The following is a 19276-nucleotide window of genomic DNA, read 5'->3' on the forward strand; positions in this document are numbered from 1 at the left end:
ACCATCATTATCATCAAAGTCACCACCATGCACCACCTTCACAATCATTAGGGCCCATTCATCGACCATCACATCAACCTTATTCTTTTTTTTTCTCTCTCTCTCATTCCCATTTTCGTTTTATACCTACTTACAAATCTTTAATTCTCTGAGGGGTCCACACTCAACAAGCCCTGCTTTTTAGTGGATCCCTCCATTTACTCAACCTTACTTATTGAAGAAAAAAAAAGAGTTATAAAGGTAGCCTTGCATTTTTTAATATTTTTTTTTTTTACCGAGAATGGCATACATTTTGTTCTATTTCCATTGTATATATTGTTATTGGTTAATATGATTATCACGTTATTTAGTGTTTACCATAAACATTTATTTACTTTTCTTGTATAGTCATATTGCTTGCAATGTATATTCATTTGTATTGATTTGTACGGTTATCATTTTATATCTGTGTAATTATTCCTTATCTTGTATTGAGTTGAGAAATGAAATAAAACTTGAACTTGAACTTGAACATTAGGGCTACCAATTGATCACCATGTCATCGTTAACATCATCATCACCACCACCACCATCATTATCAGGATCACCATCGATCATAACCATCATCATCCCCAACACCATCTCCGTCATCATCATCACCACCATCGATCATCATTATCACCATCAATCATTATTTTCATCATCATCACGATCATCACCACCGTTATCATATTCGTCATCATAATCGACATCATCATCATGAATCGTCAACATCGTCAACATCATCACCATCGATTGCCACCATTACATCATCATCATCTTCATCCAGAGGCGGCGAAACGTCAGGCTCATACAATGAAAGTGGAGGGGCGCCAATTGTTTGGCAGACAAAAGGTGCCCCTCCACTTTCTTTGTCCGAGCCTGATGTTCCGCCGCCTCTGTCGTCATCATTATCATCACCCAGGGTCGGCTGAACCCTTTTCAAAATGAAATACCCTTTTTGGGGTAAAACAATACATTTTTGGTTAGAAAATCACAATATTTTGGGATCGCACTTTGCACTCGCATCAAATATTGTAAGGTACCGGTACTCACCCTGTTTTTTATTACAAGAATGCTTATTATGTCCAGTTTTTTGGTTGGAATATCACAAATTTTTGGTTCGCGTTTCTTGCTCGCTTCAATTAAGGAACTCATTCTGTTCCTAATTGTTACAAAAAATACTTGGAATGTCCAGATTTTCAGGTTGGAATATCACAGATTTTCAGCTCACGCTTCGCGCTCACATTATTCGATCGGTGAGATATGTATCCTATTCATGAGTCACTATACATGCAGTCCTTAGCAGGCTACTTTTCTGGTCAGTATATAAAAAAAAATTCAGGTCGCACTTCGCGCTCGCGTTAATTCTTTAGTTAGATACTTCTCTTTTTCATGATTATAAAAACTTAATATTCGTGTCTTATTACATGAATTGTCCATGAGTTTCAGCTCGCGATTCGCGCTTGCAACATCCCCAGGATGCCAATTTAACAGAAATTAGCGTCATAATTGACCAAAATCGAGTTTTACAACTTCAGATTTGATTTTTTTTTCCAAACCACTCGTTCGCTACGCTCGCTCGCGGATGAGCCTTAATATATATTTTATCAATCTGAAATCACTTAACAATGGCTTTGCTCAACTTAATTACTACAAAACACATAACTACTTCACGCAGATGATAATCTCACGGTGAAAATATCTGTTTACAGCATAATGTCAATTTTGACATATAAGTGCCTTTTATGGATTTGCCCCCCCCCCTCAAAAAAATAATGATAACAATAACAATAATAATTAAAAAAAATATAATAAAAATAAACAAATGAATAAATAAATCCGCCGTCCCTGTCATTATCACCACCACCATCATCATCAGTACCACCATGACCATCATCACCACCACCATCAAACATCATCATGATCATCATCATCATCCCCAACATCATCTCCGTCATCATCACCACCAGTCCACCACCATCGATCATCGCCTTCATCATCACCACCATCATCGTCATTATCATCATCGTCATCATCAACATGGCACCAACATCATCATCATCACCATCATCCCTAGGGGTCTCATTCATTACCTTTACTGCCAAGAAGTCAAAATGAATTGAGATAGTTTTATTTCCATTCTAACAACCAGAATAGGGCTAAATTCATAGATAGATAGATAGATAGATAGATAGATAGATAGATAGATAGATAGATAGATATAGATAGATAGATAGATAGATAGATAGATAGATAGATAGATAGATAGATAGATAGATAGATAGATAGATAGATAGATAGATAGATAGATAGATAGATAGATAGATAGATAGATAGATAGATAGATAGATAGATAGATAGATAGATAGATAGATAGATAGATAGAGGAATATATAGATAGATAGATAGATGAATAGATAGATAGATAGATGAATAGATATAGATAGATAGATGGATAGATAGAATTTATGGTTTACGAATAAAATTAAAAAAACATCATTGCAGCTAAGGCCGAACTGAGATAGACTCAAAACCCACACAGATACTTAATTAATATATTAACCAATATAATTATGGCATTCAAATTACCTGTCATTGTGAGATTTTTTTAAATTAGATATCAACTGAAAAAGGAAATCGCGTGTCAGGAAAATGAGTTATGGTATGCCGTTTATAAACATGTATGTATGTAATTTGTTTCCGTTTCAGAGCGAAGCTTTGTTTATTTGAAAGTGATGTAAAACGACTAAAGGCAGATCTAAATATTCTTGGAGAGCTTCATGCCTAATGCAAACAACGTTGTTATTATATGCTTTGATTGAGTAGTGTATAATGTACAAGTGAAAGTTTATTATTACTATTTATATGTTTTAATAATGACATCATTATTACGTAAAATTAATATTTTATTCGTATATTTCATGTTTGCAAAAATAAATCATCTTCTAAACGTTTTATAATGATCCTCATAAACTTAAAGTTTTAGTCTGACTGTTAGGATTTAAATACATTAAGAAGTTCATATTCCCTTTCCCTCCATCATGTCCACTTAATCCTTTTTGTGTTTCGAACTTGACAGACGGGTGCTCGTTTGTGCGTAAAGCGGTCACGATTGTATGGGATTAGCTAATCCGACAATGAACTTAAGAGGCGTAATGACACCTCCCATGAATAGGATTATCCGATTCAATTGGCTCTCATACATCACTCAAATACACGACAGTAGATTATCACGTACTCGTGTCCATTGTAGAAACATTTCCCTTAAGAAAGGTATAGAAATTAAGACGTTCAAAAGAAAAGGTGTCAATAAAGAGTGATAGTGCAACTGAATAATATAGCTCTTCCGGCGAACTCAGATCAATGTCAAAAGAGCCCTTTATCGCGTTTAAAAGAATTGACCAAAGTCAATGAGATTTTCTTCAATATCCGAGGTGTCAAAGACATCAGGGGGTCACTATTGATGTAGAATGATAGTCATGTCACCGATCCTTTCTTTACGTCTGATGATTGACTCGATGATTGACTTGGATAGTGATGCGACAGTCTCACGAACGAAACAGATCCCTAATCGGCCGATCATAATGCCATTCAACATAACGTAATAGCTTTGATCGGTCTGGAGTCAGTGTCGCCGGGGTGACATAGCATAAATGATGTTGAAGTAAGGGTGTTGTTTCTGAGGTTACCAGCCAACGTTCGAAGATCTTGGAAACCGCCAGGAGCGCATCCAGAATGTTCACAGAATGAACTTACTCGTGAAATTTTGACCATTATACAAGTGGACGCCTTGTCGCCACAACCGCATAAAACGTCGAGTGATACTGCTTCAATAATCGAGCCAGCATCCCTGGAAATCATTTTATATTCTAATGACGCGTATTATGTCATTGATTAAAACAATTATTCAAATATCCTAATCGAAATATTCTTGATAGAAGAGTGATGGTTTACCACCTCATCCTCATGGGATATTGAGGATTCATCTTTTTTTCCGCAATTCGAAAGTCATCGTCATCAATGTAAAGGACAGATTCAAAGGAATATTGTCGCGATTGACGGGAGTTACTTCAACTTGTGGATCTATTGAATGACCATTGATCACCTTTTATTACAGTTTAATTTGACGTAATTCCACTGACTGTGGATTTGCTGTTACGAGGTGGGTAGGATTCTTCTGTCTGATGCTGGTGCATTTAGAGCAAACATATATTCATTTGTACATCTCTATTGTTTTATTGTTTTTTTTTAATCACGTGTATTTAATATTTGGTTATACCTTGTTTTAGCCTTGTTTCGCATTGTGCCATTTCCCCTTAACTGTTCCTCAAACAATGTTTGAAATGTTTTGTGTTATTTTATAGTTTTGTTTTGAACATAATTATTGGCAGATGACAGTGATGTTCCAATAAAATCAATTCGATTCATGTAGGCAGTAGTTTTTTTTTAATTTGATTATGATTGAGTCGAATCATTCATCTAAATAAGACAAAATTTATTCAAATGGCTCTAAACGCGGGTCTTTACATGATCTTTTTGTAAAGTATACTCTTAAAAGATATTGGTGAAAGTAACCGATTTGTGAGTGAATATGTGTGGAACCGACAAAATTGTCAAAACCAACCATCATTCTACCAGAATTTTGGTACTCTCCATTTTTACATTGTTCACAATTTACACTTTTGTTTACGGCTTTGCTGGAAATCCTAGCTTCTAGCTAAAAAAAATACCTTATAACCGTGATTAAATGAATGAGATAATTTCAAAAATTTAAAAATTTCAAAACAAATCTTTACCATGTTTTCAGCGATAGTAACGAGATTTTTTCCCCCGATATAATTCAAAACAAATATTGGCCGGACATGATTTCCAGTTACTTTTCGATGAAAATGAACATCAAAATAATGACTAAAAACATAAAATCTTCACTTAATTGAGTTTGATTCCAGTTCACGGTCAAGCATTGTTTGCTTTTTTTTTTCATTTTAATTTCAGCATGTAATTAATATGTGAAAAAGTTTTGTCAATGACAGGGGCGGAAATCTCTCTCAAAAGGTAGGGGGGACACAGGGGGGATCCAGCCTTCGCCAATAGGGGGGGCAGAAATTTGTTTCAGCCATATTTTCCCCGATCGGCTCGAAGATGATTTTTGTTTGTTTCTTTGAAGGGGTAGTCCCCATTAGTCACTTCTTAGCTTTATTCTTATAAATTAATATATAATATCATAATCCTTATTTGTATGATGCGAGCGCGAAGCGCGAGCTAATTTTTTTGGAAAGTATATGTATTTTTTCCTAAAATTTGAACTGATTCTGGTCTTGTTTTTTTATCCTGAAAAAGATGTGTATGCAAATTAATAATTACTACGAACGCAAAGCGCGAGCAAAAATGTACTGATGGAAAAGATACATGTTAAAGTAGCATTTAACAATCAAATAATGCGAGCGCGAAGCGCGAGCTGAATTTTCTTTGACATTTCACCTAAAGAATGGAAATTCTAAGCACTTTTTGTAACTCAAGCAGAATATGTATATAAGTAAACAAATAATGCGAGCGCGAAGCGCGAGCAGAAAATTTCAAGATTTAGTCCTATAATATTTACTGAACGAGACACTCTATTCATGTTTTGTAAATCCTGAAAAGGATGAGTATTAATAATGTGAGCGCAAAGCGCGAGCAGAAATTTTTTAAATATGTTTTGAACTGGTACCTGTTGAAAAGGTACCTGTTAAGGACTGCTTGCACTTAGCCATGAAGGCGTTACATATTTCAACAATTAAAAAAATTCATTATTCGTTTTAGTGAGATACACATCCTGCGTATTCATAAGAAATTTTTAATCAGTTTTTGTAATCGTGAACAGGATAGCTATACAATTTAACGATTGATGCGAGCGCGAAGCGCGAGCAGCAAAAAAATCGAGATTTATAGACCTAAAAATGGCCCACTCTGTTCATGTTTTGTAAATCATCAAAAGGATGAGTAATATGGGGTCTTCCTACATTAATAATGCGAGCACAAAGCGCGAGCAGAAAATTTTTGATATTGTGATCTGAAACTGGGTAATGATTTAAATCAGAGAACAAGTTGAGTATCTGAATAAACATGCGTGAGCGTGATGTTGTTTGAAGGTTTGAATGGTGGCATGTACAATCGCTGATGTGGTTAATTACGGTACACCATGTGGAGTGTTATAGAAACAGTGGAAAGAGGAAGAAAAGGAATTGGATAGGCGAGAAAGTGGAGATTTGAGAGTAGAGTATTCCTTTCTTGAAAGTAGTCCTGAAAAGCAACCGCTTAGCCAGGATTTCATTTTGGAGGGGGCGGTAAATGCACGCGAAGCGTGGCAACACTTACAGAGCGCGCGAAGCGCGCTCCCTAGGGGGTGGGTGCAGGGAGGGGGAGATTCCCCCTCCCGCGCGAAGCGCGAAGCTTTCGATGCTTCATAAATTAAAATAAAAAGGAGCCGCCTCCCTTGTCTCTAGTACCTATATCAGCTCCAATTCATTTGAATATATTGTGATTTTGAACCTTGTTTTCAAAAGTGATTGTAAAACGAAAAAAAAGGGGATAAAATGTAGGAAATTAAAAATAATATTAACCCCGCGCGAAGCGCGGAAGCTAAAGCGTTTTATAATTTTTTTTTGCAAAGAAAATGGTCCCGAGAAAAGGTTATTTTCTAAGTTATATTGAATACTTCCCTTGGAAAGATCAGATTTGATTACAAACAATTTAGCGACAGTGCATATCTTAACTCGCAAAACAGAGGAGAAGGATATATGCCGGGAGGAAGATATTCCTCCCCGCGCAGAGCAATGAAACTCTGAAATTTCAAAGGGCGGACGTTTCATCAAATGCAGATATCTCTAATACCCCCATCAGCTCTAATTCAATTAATTTTCTAAGATTATTGAACTTCATTACAAGGAAAATAGTGCGCAAAAAGTTGAAACTTCTGTGATTATTGAAATTATATAAAACAGGATGATGTATAATTTCTTTCACTTATCCCGATGCGCTTCACTTTGAATGATAAAGAAACGTAAGTGTCATTCAAAATTTCAAACTGAGGGCGCAAAACGGGACAGGAGATGAATGTGCAGGGAAATGACATGAAGTTGAATAGAATTGGATAAAAAATATTGTACTTTTTTTTATTTAATACGACACGAATTTTATACCTTCCTCTTTTTAAATTAGGATCCTGTTTGCCCCCAAATTATGCATGGTTGTGTAGTAATGAGCTGAAAAAGCGGGAGAAGTTGCCTCTATGGAGGTGACGGCAGAAATTGAGATAAAGATTTTACCCGCCCGGAGCCGACCCGACCAGAAGTTGCGCGATCAATTTAAAAAAAGATAAATTCATATACTTCGGCATAACCTTACTCTAATTCCATGCCCTAATGTATACATTTGAACTTTAACTGGCAAGAAACACATATAGCTGAGGTGAAAAAACAGGGTTAGAGAAAGGGTGAGGGAAACAAAGGAGAACTGCAACATTGTCATTAACCGCGCGCAGCGCGGAAGCAAAATTCATATATATAAATTTAGAGCAAGAGTCACGGAGTTTCTTTTTTGAGAAAAAAATAAAGAATAAAAAGAAAAACCCACAAAGCTATACCTTTCTTCCCTTTCCTCCCTTCGCTTTTCCTTTTCTCCTCTCTTTTTTCCCTTCTTTTTTTTTCTTTTTTGGGGACGTTTTGGGGGGGGGGGGCGACCGCCCCCACCGCCCCCCCTTCTGGCTACGCGCCTGCTGAAAAGGACTGTAAACCAGAAGAGTTTGATGAGTTGAAGAAACAGCTTGAGTAGTAGGATGGATGAGGAGTTGCTGGCTTGAGTCGGCGAGTGGAGATGATGAGTAGAAGCAGAAGAGAGACTCGACGTTTCGGGCAGGTTGACTGTCCGTCTTCAGGAGTGAAGACGGACAGTCAACCTGCCCGAAACGTCGAGTCTTTATGGAATACACGAAAATAATAGGTACCTGATAAATCAAAATTTGCGAGCGCGCAGCGCAAGCAGCAAATGTTAACATTCAGACCATAAAACTGACATTTTTACAGAGCACTTTTTAAAAACCAATTCGTAAATTACACAAAATAATGAAAGCTCGAGTTCCGAGGTGAAATATGTTTTGTATATTGACTTCCAAACTTGATATTCGAACTCCATATTGAACAAGATATGTAAATCACCCTAGCTCCGCCTATGGGGACAAGGGGCGGGAAAATTTGACAAGCAAAAAAAATGGTTATCATCGTCTAAGTAAGTTCATCTCGTCCCAAAATACATGTGTTATTTCGATTTATAATGATGTATTTCTTACCATCATAAAAGACCAAAAATAGTAGGGGGGACATTTGATATTGTGTCCCCCCTACTATTTTGAGTAGGGGGGACACGTCCCCCCTGTCCCCCCTGGGATTTCCGCCCATGGTCAATGAACAAGTTGGTGAACTAATAAATTTCTGCCTCGCCTATGTTAAGCCATGTGCCGCTGTTTGTGCATCGCGCTCTCAACGACCGAGAACAGCGATTAATATGAACAGTATATTGATGTGGATTTAAATAATATATTATTTTTGAGTTTTTTATTAAATAATGCAATTTTTCTATGGGTTTTGTTATCGTTTCCTTTATTTTTCCTTATTATTGAAATGTATTCGCACATCCATAAGTGTTCTGAAAATAAATGCAGCAAATATAGGTTAATAGTCACAGTGCAGTTTAGTTAATGAGTAATTCTATATTTCATTAATCTTTATTGATTTGATTTATTTAGTTCCACATTCCAATAACAAAATGAAGTATATACAAGTTTAATCATTTTTCTCAGCCAAACACAACAATAAGCAAATGACATAATGAATAACATATATGCATAGATACATACATGTTAACATTCTAATTTAAATATAATTATACCTGATTTTTTTTAAATTATTGAAACATATAGCAGAAACAAAATATATACACATATATCGACATAATACATTTTTAAACGAGGGAGACCTTGTTACACCCACAAATGTAATAATCGCCCACAAATGTAAAAACGCCCACAAATGTAATAACACTTTACCCACAAATGTAATAACGCCCACAAATGTAATAACACTTTACCCACAAATGTTATAATTTCACCCACAAATGTAATAATGCACTTTACCCACAAATGTAATAATTTTTGATCGCCCACAAATGTAATAATGACTTTACCCACAAATGTAATAAATTTGAAGGGATTTTTGGCGAATCCGTTCTAAATTAAAATCCTATAGTAATGCGTTCATATAGCACAAAAGTGCAAAGTCTTTTTTCCAGACCCGGTTAATAAAACATTATAGTACAATTCCAAAGTCTTTTTCCAGACCCGGTTGTTTCAAAATTATAATATACGTCCAAAGTCTTTTTTCCAGACCCAGTTAATTCAAAAATTATAATGCAAGTCCAAAGTCTTTTTTCAGACCCGGTCGTTTCAAAAATTATAATATAAGTCCAAAGTCTTTTTTCCAGACCTGGTTGTTTCAAAAATCATAATATACGTCCAAAGCCTTTTTTCCAGACCCGGTTGTTTCAAAAATTATAATGCAAGTCCAAAGTCTTTTTTCCAGACCCGGTTTATTCAAAAATTATAATATACATCCAAAGTCTTTTTTCCAGACCAGGTTAATTAAAAAATTATAATATACGTCCCAAGTCTTTTTTCCAGACCCGGTAGTTTCAAAATTATTATAAGTCAAAACTAAGATAATGATATTCTAGTGGAATAAAATGAGAATCGAGCATAGTCTTTTCTCCAGACCCAGTCAATTAAAACTGGTGGAAAAGTAACAAAGACCCTAACTCTCTTGTAAATGTTAAATAACATGGAAATATAGCGTAGTCTTTCATCCAGACCCAGATCTTTCAAATAACAAATGAATAATAATAATAATAAATTAGTAATGATAAAAAAGCAGACAAAGACCCACGATCCTATTTATGTTGAATAACATGGAAATATAGCAAAGTCTTTCCTCCAGACCCAGGTCTTTCAAATAACAAATGAATAATAATAATAATAAATTAGTAATTATAAAAAAAGCAGACAAAGACCCACGATCCTATTTATGTTGAATAACATGGAAATATAGCGTAGTCTTTCCTCCAGACCCAGATCTTTCAAATAACAAATGAATAATAATAATAATAATAATAAATTAGTATTAATAAAAAAGGAAACAACGACCCACGATCCTATTTATGTTGAAAACATGGAAATAGAGCGTAGTCTTTCCTCCAGACACAGTTATAAAAGTCATTTAAAACACAACAACGACAGCAAAACAAAGACCCTCCAATCTTATCAACAATGAATAACATGGAAATATGGTGTAGTCTTTCCTCCAGACCCAATTATTTCAAAATAACCAAAAATCATTAAAAAAAGAATAACAGAATCTAAGGCTCAACTATCCTTCAAACTAAGAACCTTCAATAAATAAAAGTTTAGAGAGTTTTTTTTATTCCAGACCTTGTCATTTCAAAAATAAGATAAATGAAATCCTCATAACTAAGACACAATCATATTCTTGTGCCTGTTCAACATGAATAAGATGATTGGGGGAGTATTTCATCAACATTTATGTCCGACAAGTTGTCAGATCTGACAACTGTTCTTGATGTTGATTGGCTAAGAAGCAGTGCTACCAGTGTCGGATAAAACGTCAGACAACTCCTTTCATGAAATGCTCCCCGGGCTCTAAGTTTTAAAGTTGTTTTTTTATTATAAATGTCTTTGCCTGGAAGAAAAACTGAATGTTTAATTGCATTATTTATTACAGCATGTTAGGCTGGATGAGGGTTAATTTTTTTTTGTTCTGTTTTTTTTATAAATAAACTGGTCTGGTCAAATTAAGTATGCGTTATCACAAGGGTTTTATAGTTTGGAAGATGCTGGGGTCTAAGTTTTAATATTGATGTTTCGCTTAATTTGTATTTTAAAGAGAACTGGATGAGGGGTAAAGACAACACTCTAAGCCCAAGCATTTTAAGTGGGTTTAATTTTGAAGATTGGTTTTAGCTGTGATTTTTTTTCAATATTTGTTTATCTTTTAAATTACCGGGTCTAGACGAAAGACTAAGCATAATACTCGTGTTATTCCACAAGAATAAGAATATGACAAAGTCTTTTGTTTTTAAGATTGTTTAAATCATTTTTAAATTACTGGGTCTGGAATAAAGACAACGCTCTAAACATGTGCTTTTCTACATGCATGGTCTTAATTTGGAGGATTGTTGGTTCTAAGATTCGTTTTGGGGGGTTGGGTTTTATTGATTTTTTATTCTTTAAATAATTGTGTCTGGAGGAAAGTCGATCTTCGACAATCGGTCTTCATGTTATTCCACAGTAATTAGATTATTGGGTATTCGTTTAAGAATATTGTAAAAACTATTTTATTTTTTTCAAATTATAACCAAGTCTGGAGAAAGGATGTTTGCTTTACCCATGCATTATTACAATGTTTTGTAGGGGTCGTAGTATTATTTAAAAAAAAAAATGGGTGTGGGGTAAAGACATATTTTTTTTACTGGGTGAAACTTTGGAAAATTGGTCTTAGATTTCAAGTTTTTTATTTCATATTTTAATAGCCGGGTCTGGAGGAAAGACTTTGGACTTATATTGTAATTGTTTAATTATCCGGGTCTGGAAAAAAGACTTTGCACTTTTGTGCTATATGAATGCATTGCTATAGGGTTTAGTTTTTAGTTTTAAGTAACCGGGTCTGGAGAAAAGACTACACTTGATTCTCAATTTACTCTTAGCGAATATATTCACAATATACGCCGTATAAGTTGAAACAACAACAAAGAAATTAATTCCGCCAGTTTTAATTAACTGGGTCTGGAGAAAAGACTAAGGTCGATTCTCTTTTTTCCCCACTGGAATATCATTATCGTATCTTAGTTTGGACTTATATTATAATTTTTGAAATAACCGGGTCTGGAAAAAGACTTTGGACTTATATTATGATTTTTGAAACAACCGGGTCTGAAAAAAAAACTTTGGACTTATATTATGATTTTTGAAACAACCGGGTCTGGAAAAAAGACTTTGGATTTATATTATAATTTTTTTAATAACCGGGTCTGGAAAAAGACTTTGGATTTATATTATAATTTTTGAAATAACCGGGTCTGGAAAAAGACTTTGGACTTATATTATAATTTTTGAAACAACCGGGTCTGAAAAAAGAGTGGACTTATATTATAAGTTTTTAAACAACCGGGTCTGGAAAAAAGACTTTGGATTTATATTTCAATTTTTGAAACAACCGGGTCTGGAAAAAAGACTTTGGACGCATATTATAATTTTTGAAACAACCGGGTCTGGAAAAAAGACTTTGGACGTATATTATAATTTTTGAATTAACCGGGTCTGGAAAAAAGACTTTGGACGTATATTATAATTTTGAAACAAGCGGGTCTGGAAAAAGACTTGTACTATAATGTTTAATTAACTGGGTCTGGAAAAAAGACTTTGCACTTTTGTGCTATATGAACGCATTACTATAGGATTTTAGTTTAGAACGGATTCGCCAAAAATCCCTTCAAATTTATTACATTTGTGGGTAAAGTCATTATTACATTTGTGGGCGATCAAAAATTATTACATTTGTGGGTAAAGTTCATTATTACATTTGTGGGTGAAATTATTACATTTGTGGGTAAAGTGTTATTACATGTGTGGGCGTTATTACATTTGTGGGTAAAGTGTTATTACATTTGTGGGCGTTATTACATTTGTGGGTGCAACAGACCTCCAACTTAAACTTAGAGCTTGAAATTGATGGAGGCCTCCAAAGGAAAGGGAAAGAAAACCAGATAAACAGTGCAATCATTAATTGTTTATCTTTATCCATTTTTACGGGGGAGGGGCAAAAATTAATATGTTGTTAGGTAATGTACATTTTTCTTATGTTCATGTATTTTGTGATGTTAATTGTTCGGGAAGTTAAGATCATTTCCAGGGATAAATATAAATTATGTATACTGTATACAAAAATAGAACATTTGCACATAGGCCTAAAAGTTTTGTCAAAATCATCTGTAAATTTGTAATAAAACATACAAAAGATTGTTTTAATTCTTAGAGGCATATTTGAAGAATTTCTAAAATCCATGAGTGCTTTGTTTATGTAAAATACCTGGAGCGAACCTTCTTATATTGCATTAACTTGTAATATGCTGCTTTTCTTTTTTCAACAGAAAATCTCATTTCCATGAGAACTTTTATCATTATGATATAATAAATGACAATTTTAGGAATGTAAATTTCATCTTGCAATATATAAGAATACAATTTAAGATTTGCATTTTTCCTGGTTATTCAATTATTGTAACCCTACACGTTCCAGCCTTCTCATGTTATAACATTTCGTATATTTCTTTTATCATTGTTCAGATGCCTTTGGCTGCGGAGCCGTTCACCTTCACCTGGTCGCTTCCAGCACTGAACTGCAGACATGGTGTTTCTCCCGAAGAGGCCAACTTCCAAGACGAGTTCTTCCAGAAGGTCAAAGAGACCAAGACCACCCTCGACCGCATCTACCTGTCATCGCTCACAAGAAACAGGGAAAAGGCAATCATTTACGACTACGAGAAATGGGCGCGAAAAGACGGGAAGCCGGTCGAAAAGAAGTCTGAGGACGTGTCGCAGGCGTCTGCGTCGAAGCACCGACAACGTCCAGCTCGTGGACCTGTACGTCCGCTTGGGGTTGACGACCGGAAGATTGAAGCGGCGTTGCAATGTGGCCTCTGGGACGATTCGAGACCCCGACAGAAGAAGAAAAGTCTTAGGATGCCGCACATCATGAGTCGCGTCCAATGCTACGATTTCGATGATGACTACCAGGGTGACGTGGAAAGGTCGCATCAAGAGGGTTGCACTTACTCTCTGGACAGCTCGAAAGTGTTTAGAGTGATTCAAGAGGAGACCAGAGACCAGGCAAATAGGAGACTGAAAAAGGGTAAATGCGGCGGTTGGAAACCTAAGAAACAGGCGCGACAGGTCTCCCCGTCAATGATCGACTCCGTGGATGAGTCCGACGATGATTACTCATCGTCGGTCAGAGTAACCATTGAGGAGGAGCACTCCAAAAGACGCGGTGGTGTCGTGACGAAGGTGACGCACAGACAAAAGCTGGGCTTCTCGACGATCAAAAAGCGCGGGGTTATGCAGAGCGATACTGTCGAGTATCGCCTACCAAAACTGAACAGCAAACCGATCATCACAGAGATTGTAGCAGAGGAACCTAAAGGGGAACATGATCACACCGAAAATGTGGTGAAACTTCCTCTTCTTGAGGGTGTCAAGAAGAAGCCATCGGCGGAAAAGCCGAAGAAGAAAGTCAAACACTGCAAGAAGCTTTCAAGAATGAAAAGAAAGAAAAAGTTGGAAAGGGAAAAGGAGAATGACGAATCATCAATCGGGTTGATCACCGATGACGAAGTTGAGACCGAGCTTAGCATAAAGACACCGGTCTTGGAGGAAGTCTCGAACAAGCTATCCGATATATCTCGAGGAAAGGGCGACGACATCGACTCTAAGACCACCAAGAATAAGCTGGTGTGCAAGAAGACAATCGATGAGGATGCCTTGAGTGAATACCCATTCATGGCAATGGGGATTGACGATTTATCATCGGATGAAGAATGTCTCTGTGACGAATGTCTCGCGGAAATGTCATCTTCAGCGAAACCAAAATTGGACAAGAAGCCTATCAAATCCATTCTGTCACCAAGACGACGGAGACGGACAACGTCGTCCGGAAGCGCCAAGAGCGTGAGTTTTGCCAAGACTGAGAATCTAGAGGACATTCGGTTGATATCACCTCTTGCTGTTCGGAATGAAAACATGAAAAAACTAGAGGATGAGGAGCGACGGGAGAGGTTGAAACAAAAGGATATAAAAAGGCGGGAAAGACGGCAGCGAGAGCGGGAGAGGTTTGCTGCACTGTATAAGAAATCGATGAAAAAGGCAGAGGCTCAACAAAAAGTCAAAGACATTCAGGAGAAAATCAAAGACATTTCTAAAACAATGTCAACATGTCCTGAGTCCAAGCCTCCTTTAACCTCAATCAGTCAAGATACTATCACAACAAGCCATGACAGTATAGATTGTAGTGAGAATGATGCTTCTCTTTCGGGGGAAAAGGAGGACCACAATGACAGAGACAATGATCTGCTGTCTCTGGGTGATAAAATGGATGGCGACAGTGGGTTCGAAGACGGTACCCCGAGGTCTCCGACACCGAATTCCGACGTCCACGAAGTCGAAGCTCTTCTGCTCGACCCTCAAGACGGTCGATTATACGAGGATGTTGTCTTAGAAAAAGGCAACGGGAAGATCACCGTAGCTCAACTCGGGTATCGAATCAAAAGTATCTTTGATCGTGATCTACCAACCCCTGCTCCGCCCAAACCGCCTCCGACAGCTACGACAAAATCCGACGTCGTCGACCACGAAATTGAGAAGTCACCGGCGGAGGACGAGGATGACGAGAAGGACAAGGCGTTTGTCACGAAATGCGTCGATTGGAACGAAACGACGGAATCGGCGAGTACGTCCAGATCCGCCACGCCAGTTGAGAAGGAAGATATGTCGGATTTCATCATGTCGATGAAGAACTGCCGCTATATTAGGTGGAGTAAGAGCTACCAGGATATGTTAGAAAAGATGGAGAAATGAAACAAAGCGATATCAATTACTGTACTTGTTAGAATCAGTTACGAGGAAGAAGAAACATTCCCCCAAGTTGTTTATTATAATTCATCTTTATGAATTACCTTTGATGTCTCCTTAAAATATTCATCGCTTATCATATTGATTTTTTTATTAATTCGTGTGTTTTTTACATCTTTTCTTCCAATTGAATAACGCTCCCCCTGTGATCATTACCCCTGAGGGCAGCCACCCCATTTCACAAAAAGAGGTGGAGTGGGTCGGCAAATTTTTGGCAAGTTATTTTGAAGCCGTAAAAAAAATATCACATAAATTCAATTCAGTTGCTTTTCCATTAAAACTCAGAGTCAACGATACCCCTGACAACTACCCAGAACGACAATTAATCTACTGCACATATGCCCATGTTACCTATCCAATTGCAACTACTCCTATACTTCTTTTAAAGAGTTGGATAAGTATCTTCCATATTAACCCTAATAAGACTGGGGGCTGAATCAGCCCCCGTCTTTTTAGGTGTCGAAATAGCCCAGTCTATTTAGGGTTAAAGCAACTCAAAATATTTTAGAAAGCACCGATATGAAGTCCGATGAATAACATCCCTTTAATGACCCCATAAACACTTAAACCGGGAAAGAAGAAACTAATTCTGTATGTCATGAAACTAAACTGAACGATGACGATTTGAAGTGGCAGTATGACGATATATATTCTTTCATAAGAAAACTGGAATGATTAAATTAGAAAAAAAGGTTTAGGTACTTGAAATCATCGATTCGTGCAAAAACTGAAACACTTATCCAACAGTATGTATACAATATACAATTCATTTAGCGAAATCATTTTTAATTGTACAGCTGATAGATAATTCTTTTAGTTTTTCATCGACTGTCAAAACATGTGACATTGATATCATTTCAATGTTTATAATACACTTAACTACACCCATTTTCATCTTCGTCATCATCATCGTTGTTAATATTCTCATCATCATTATCATCAGGTGGTTTACACCAAACAACTTTGATTGCAATGGTGACTATATTTTTTAAAACAAGTGCACACCTAGTTATCAAGAATACGTATGGCACTTCCATTTAGTTGGATGCAGGATAAAAGAGCATTTTTGATATACACCTTTGTTTCAGAAGATGATGCCCTCTATAGCCGTGACAACGACTTGAGAGAGAAAAAAAATAAGACTAAAAAAAAAAATCGTATTTGGTATAATTATTTTAGTTTTTCATTGACCCTCAAAACATGTGACATTGACTATCATTGCAATGTTTACAAAACAGTATACCCATTACCATCTTCATCGTCGTCATTAACATTCTCATCATCATTATCATTACCATCATCATCATAACAATAATAAGAATAATCATCATCCATCATCATCATCACCACCAACACCACCACCACCACTACCATCGTCATCATCACCATCGTCATCATTATCACCAGCACCACTATTATCCTCCTCCGTATTATCATACTCATCATCACCATCATCATCATCATCATCCATCATCATCATCATCATCGTCATCATCCATCATCATCATCATCATCGTCATCATCCATTATCATTCCCAATTTCCCATCATCGTAGTCACATCTTTACCACCACCACCACTACTACTTTTATTATTGTTATACTATCAAGGATGAAAGTTGAAATAGTGATGTTCACAAGTCATCACTCGTTTCAGAAAAAAATACTGCTTAACAATGTTTTATATGTAATAAACATGATGAGGTATATAAACAATTAATCTAGCCGTTTGCATGTATGTCATTTGCCAACTCGCAGTAGTCTTGTACCAAGAGTGAGAGTAATCGATCCACCCCTCCCCCAACACCACCCCTAGGAAATAAATTAAAAGAATAAAAACAAAATAAATCATATTGTATGATTGCATTGTATCATTTTTGCAAATTGAATAATCAGCAGCGTATTTTACCCATTTTTAGAAACTTTTTTTTTTCATCAGTAATGAAAGTAATTATTGTGGGCTCACTCCCTTCGCTCAATCGCAACTTTGCCAATTATAAGCCCCCTCAAAGTGTTCTCTCATTAGCCAATTCGAAAGAGAGTAAACATATGACAGAAAGGGGGGAGGGGTGATGGGGAAAAGTAGAAGGGGCTATGGAAGGAGAAAGGTGAAAAAAGACGTAAGAGAGAACGAGATATAAAAAGAGAGAGCAAAGGAAATAGAGAGAGGGTGAGAGGTGTATACAGACAGACAACGAATGGAGAGAAAGATAGATAAAAAGAGAGAGGGGTAGAGGGGGGCAGACAGAGACAGAGGTGAAAGATAGGCAAGAAGTAAAATCCCGAAGATGAATAGAAATCAAGTGAAATAAAGAACGAAAGAGGGAGGGGATAAGAGGCAATGCAGATTGATGACGTAATCAGGAGAATGAATGAGTGATTTCGATGAAATTGAGCCCAGCATTCTGAGTGAATGAAATACTGAAAATATTTACGAGGAAGGTTGATTGATTGATTGATTGATTGATTGATTGAATGAATGAATGAATGAATGAGTGGGTGAGTGAGTGAGTGCATTTATTTTTCTTTCTTTCCTTTTTATTCCAGAGAATAAAAAAGAACCTTTATTTTGATTGATTTGATTTATTTTATTTCCACATTTCAAAACAAAACAAAACAATATTTTTTTCAATATTACATAATAGGCAAATATTTTTTTAAACATAATGAATAATGCACATAAATCATTATAAAATATCAACTGTACTGTGAAATTATATCTATATATACATTTTCTTTAATTACTGAACATATATACTGTATATAGAAATGTGGGAGACCTCCACATTTATTTCAAGAACCTTTATTTCATAATATAAACAAAACAATAACGAATCAAATTATTTTACATTACTCTTTTACATACAATCTTTGAAATACATTAATTCTTTTTACATGTTGTCCATTTATTATTTATCATTTCAACTTCCAACAAAATTTGCAATTGAAAACAAAATACGAAATCCAGAAGATGAAAATAAATCAGGTGAACAAAAGAGGGACGGAAGACTTATATTTTAAAAAAGAAGATGCGTCATATCGCGTCCGATAACCAGACCATTCGAGGAAAGTCCCCCTCCCCCCTAACTTCCCGGAAGTTAGAATCCTATTTACACGTCGCTATGTACAAATTTCAGTTAAATAGGCGAAAGTTCGGGTTCAATTAACCCGATTTTTTTTGTGAAAATTGTAAGCCAGATATACAAAGGGTCGTATAAACACGACTTGATTTTTCAGGAATTTTAGGGGTCCTTTTCTCGAATGGTCGGGTTACGCAAATGGCGAAAATGCCCGATGTGATGGCACCAGTGGCGGATCCGGGGGGGGGGTGGGGGCACATTCGGCCCGTGCCTTACCCCCCCCCCCCCGCCCTTGAGAGCCATAATAAAAATTTGTAATGTAAATATACCGTTTTTACCCAAGTAAGCCCCCCCTTGAAAGTGAGGACCTTTTTTTTTTCTTTTTTGCTT

At 36.3% G+C, this 19276-nt stretch overlaps 1 protein-coding gene across 1 annotated transcript; it reads left to right on the top strand.

Annotated features, from left to right (window-relative positions):
* The first annotated feature begins 3589 nt into the window (after positions 1 to 3589).
* On the top strand, positions 3590 to 17526 carry LOC129281257 (uncharacterized). The gene is made up of 2 exons (XM_054917198.2): positions 3590 to 4183; positions 13469 to 17526. Exon 2 carries the CDS (start codon positions 13469 to 13471, stop codon positions 15752 to 15754), a length of 2286 nt encoding a protein of 761 aa, XP_054773173.2. The 5' UTR covers positions 3590 to 4183; the 3' UTR covers positions 15755 to 17526.
* Positions 17527 to 19276: the final 1750 nt, after the last annotated feature.

Source organism: Lytechinus pictus, chromosome 18 (genome assembly GCF_037042905.1).
Source record: "Lytechinus pictus isolate F3 Inbred chromosome 18, Lp3.0, whole genome shotgun sequence".
NCBI lineage: Eukaryota > Metazoa > Echinodermata > Echinoidea > Temnopleuroida > Toxopneustidae > Lytechinus > Lytechinus pictus.

Bases quoted from the DNA above. Each gene is read 5' to 3' on its own strand.
- LOC129281257 (XM_054917198.2), top strand. From the start codon at position 13,469: ATGCCTTTGGCTGCGGAGCCGTTCACCTTCACCTGGTCGCTTCCAGCA.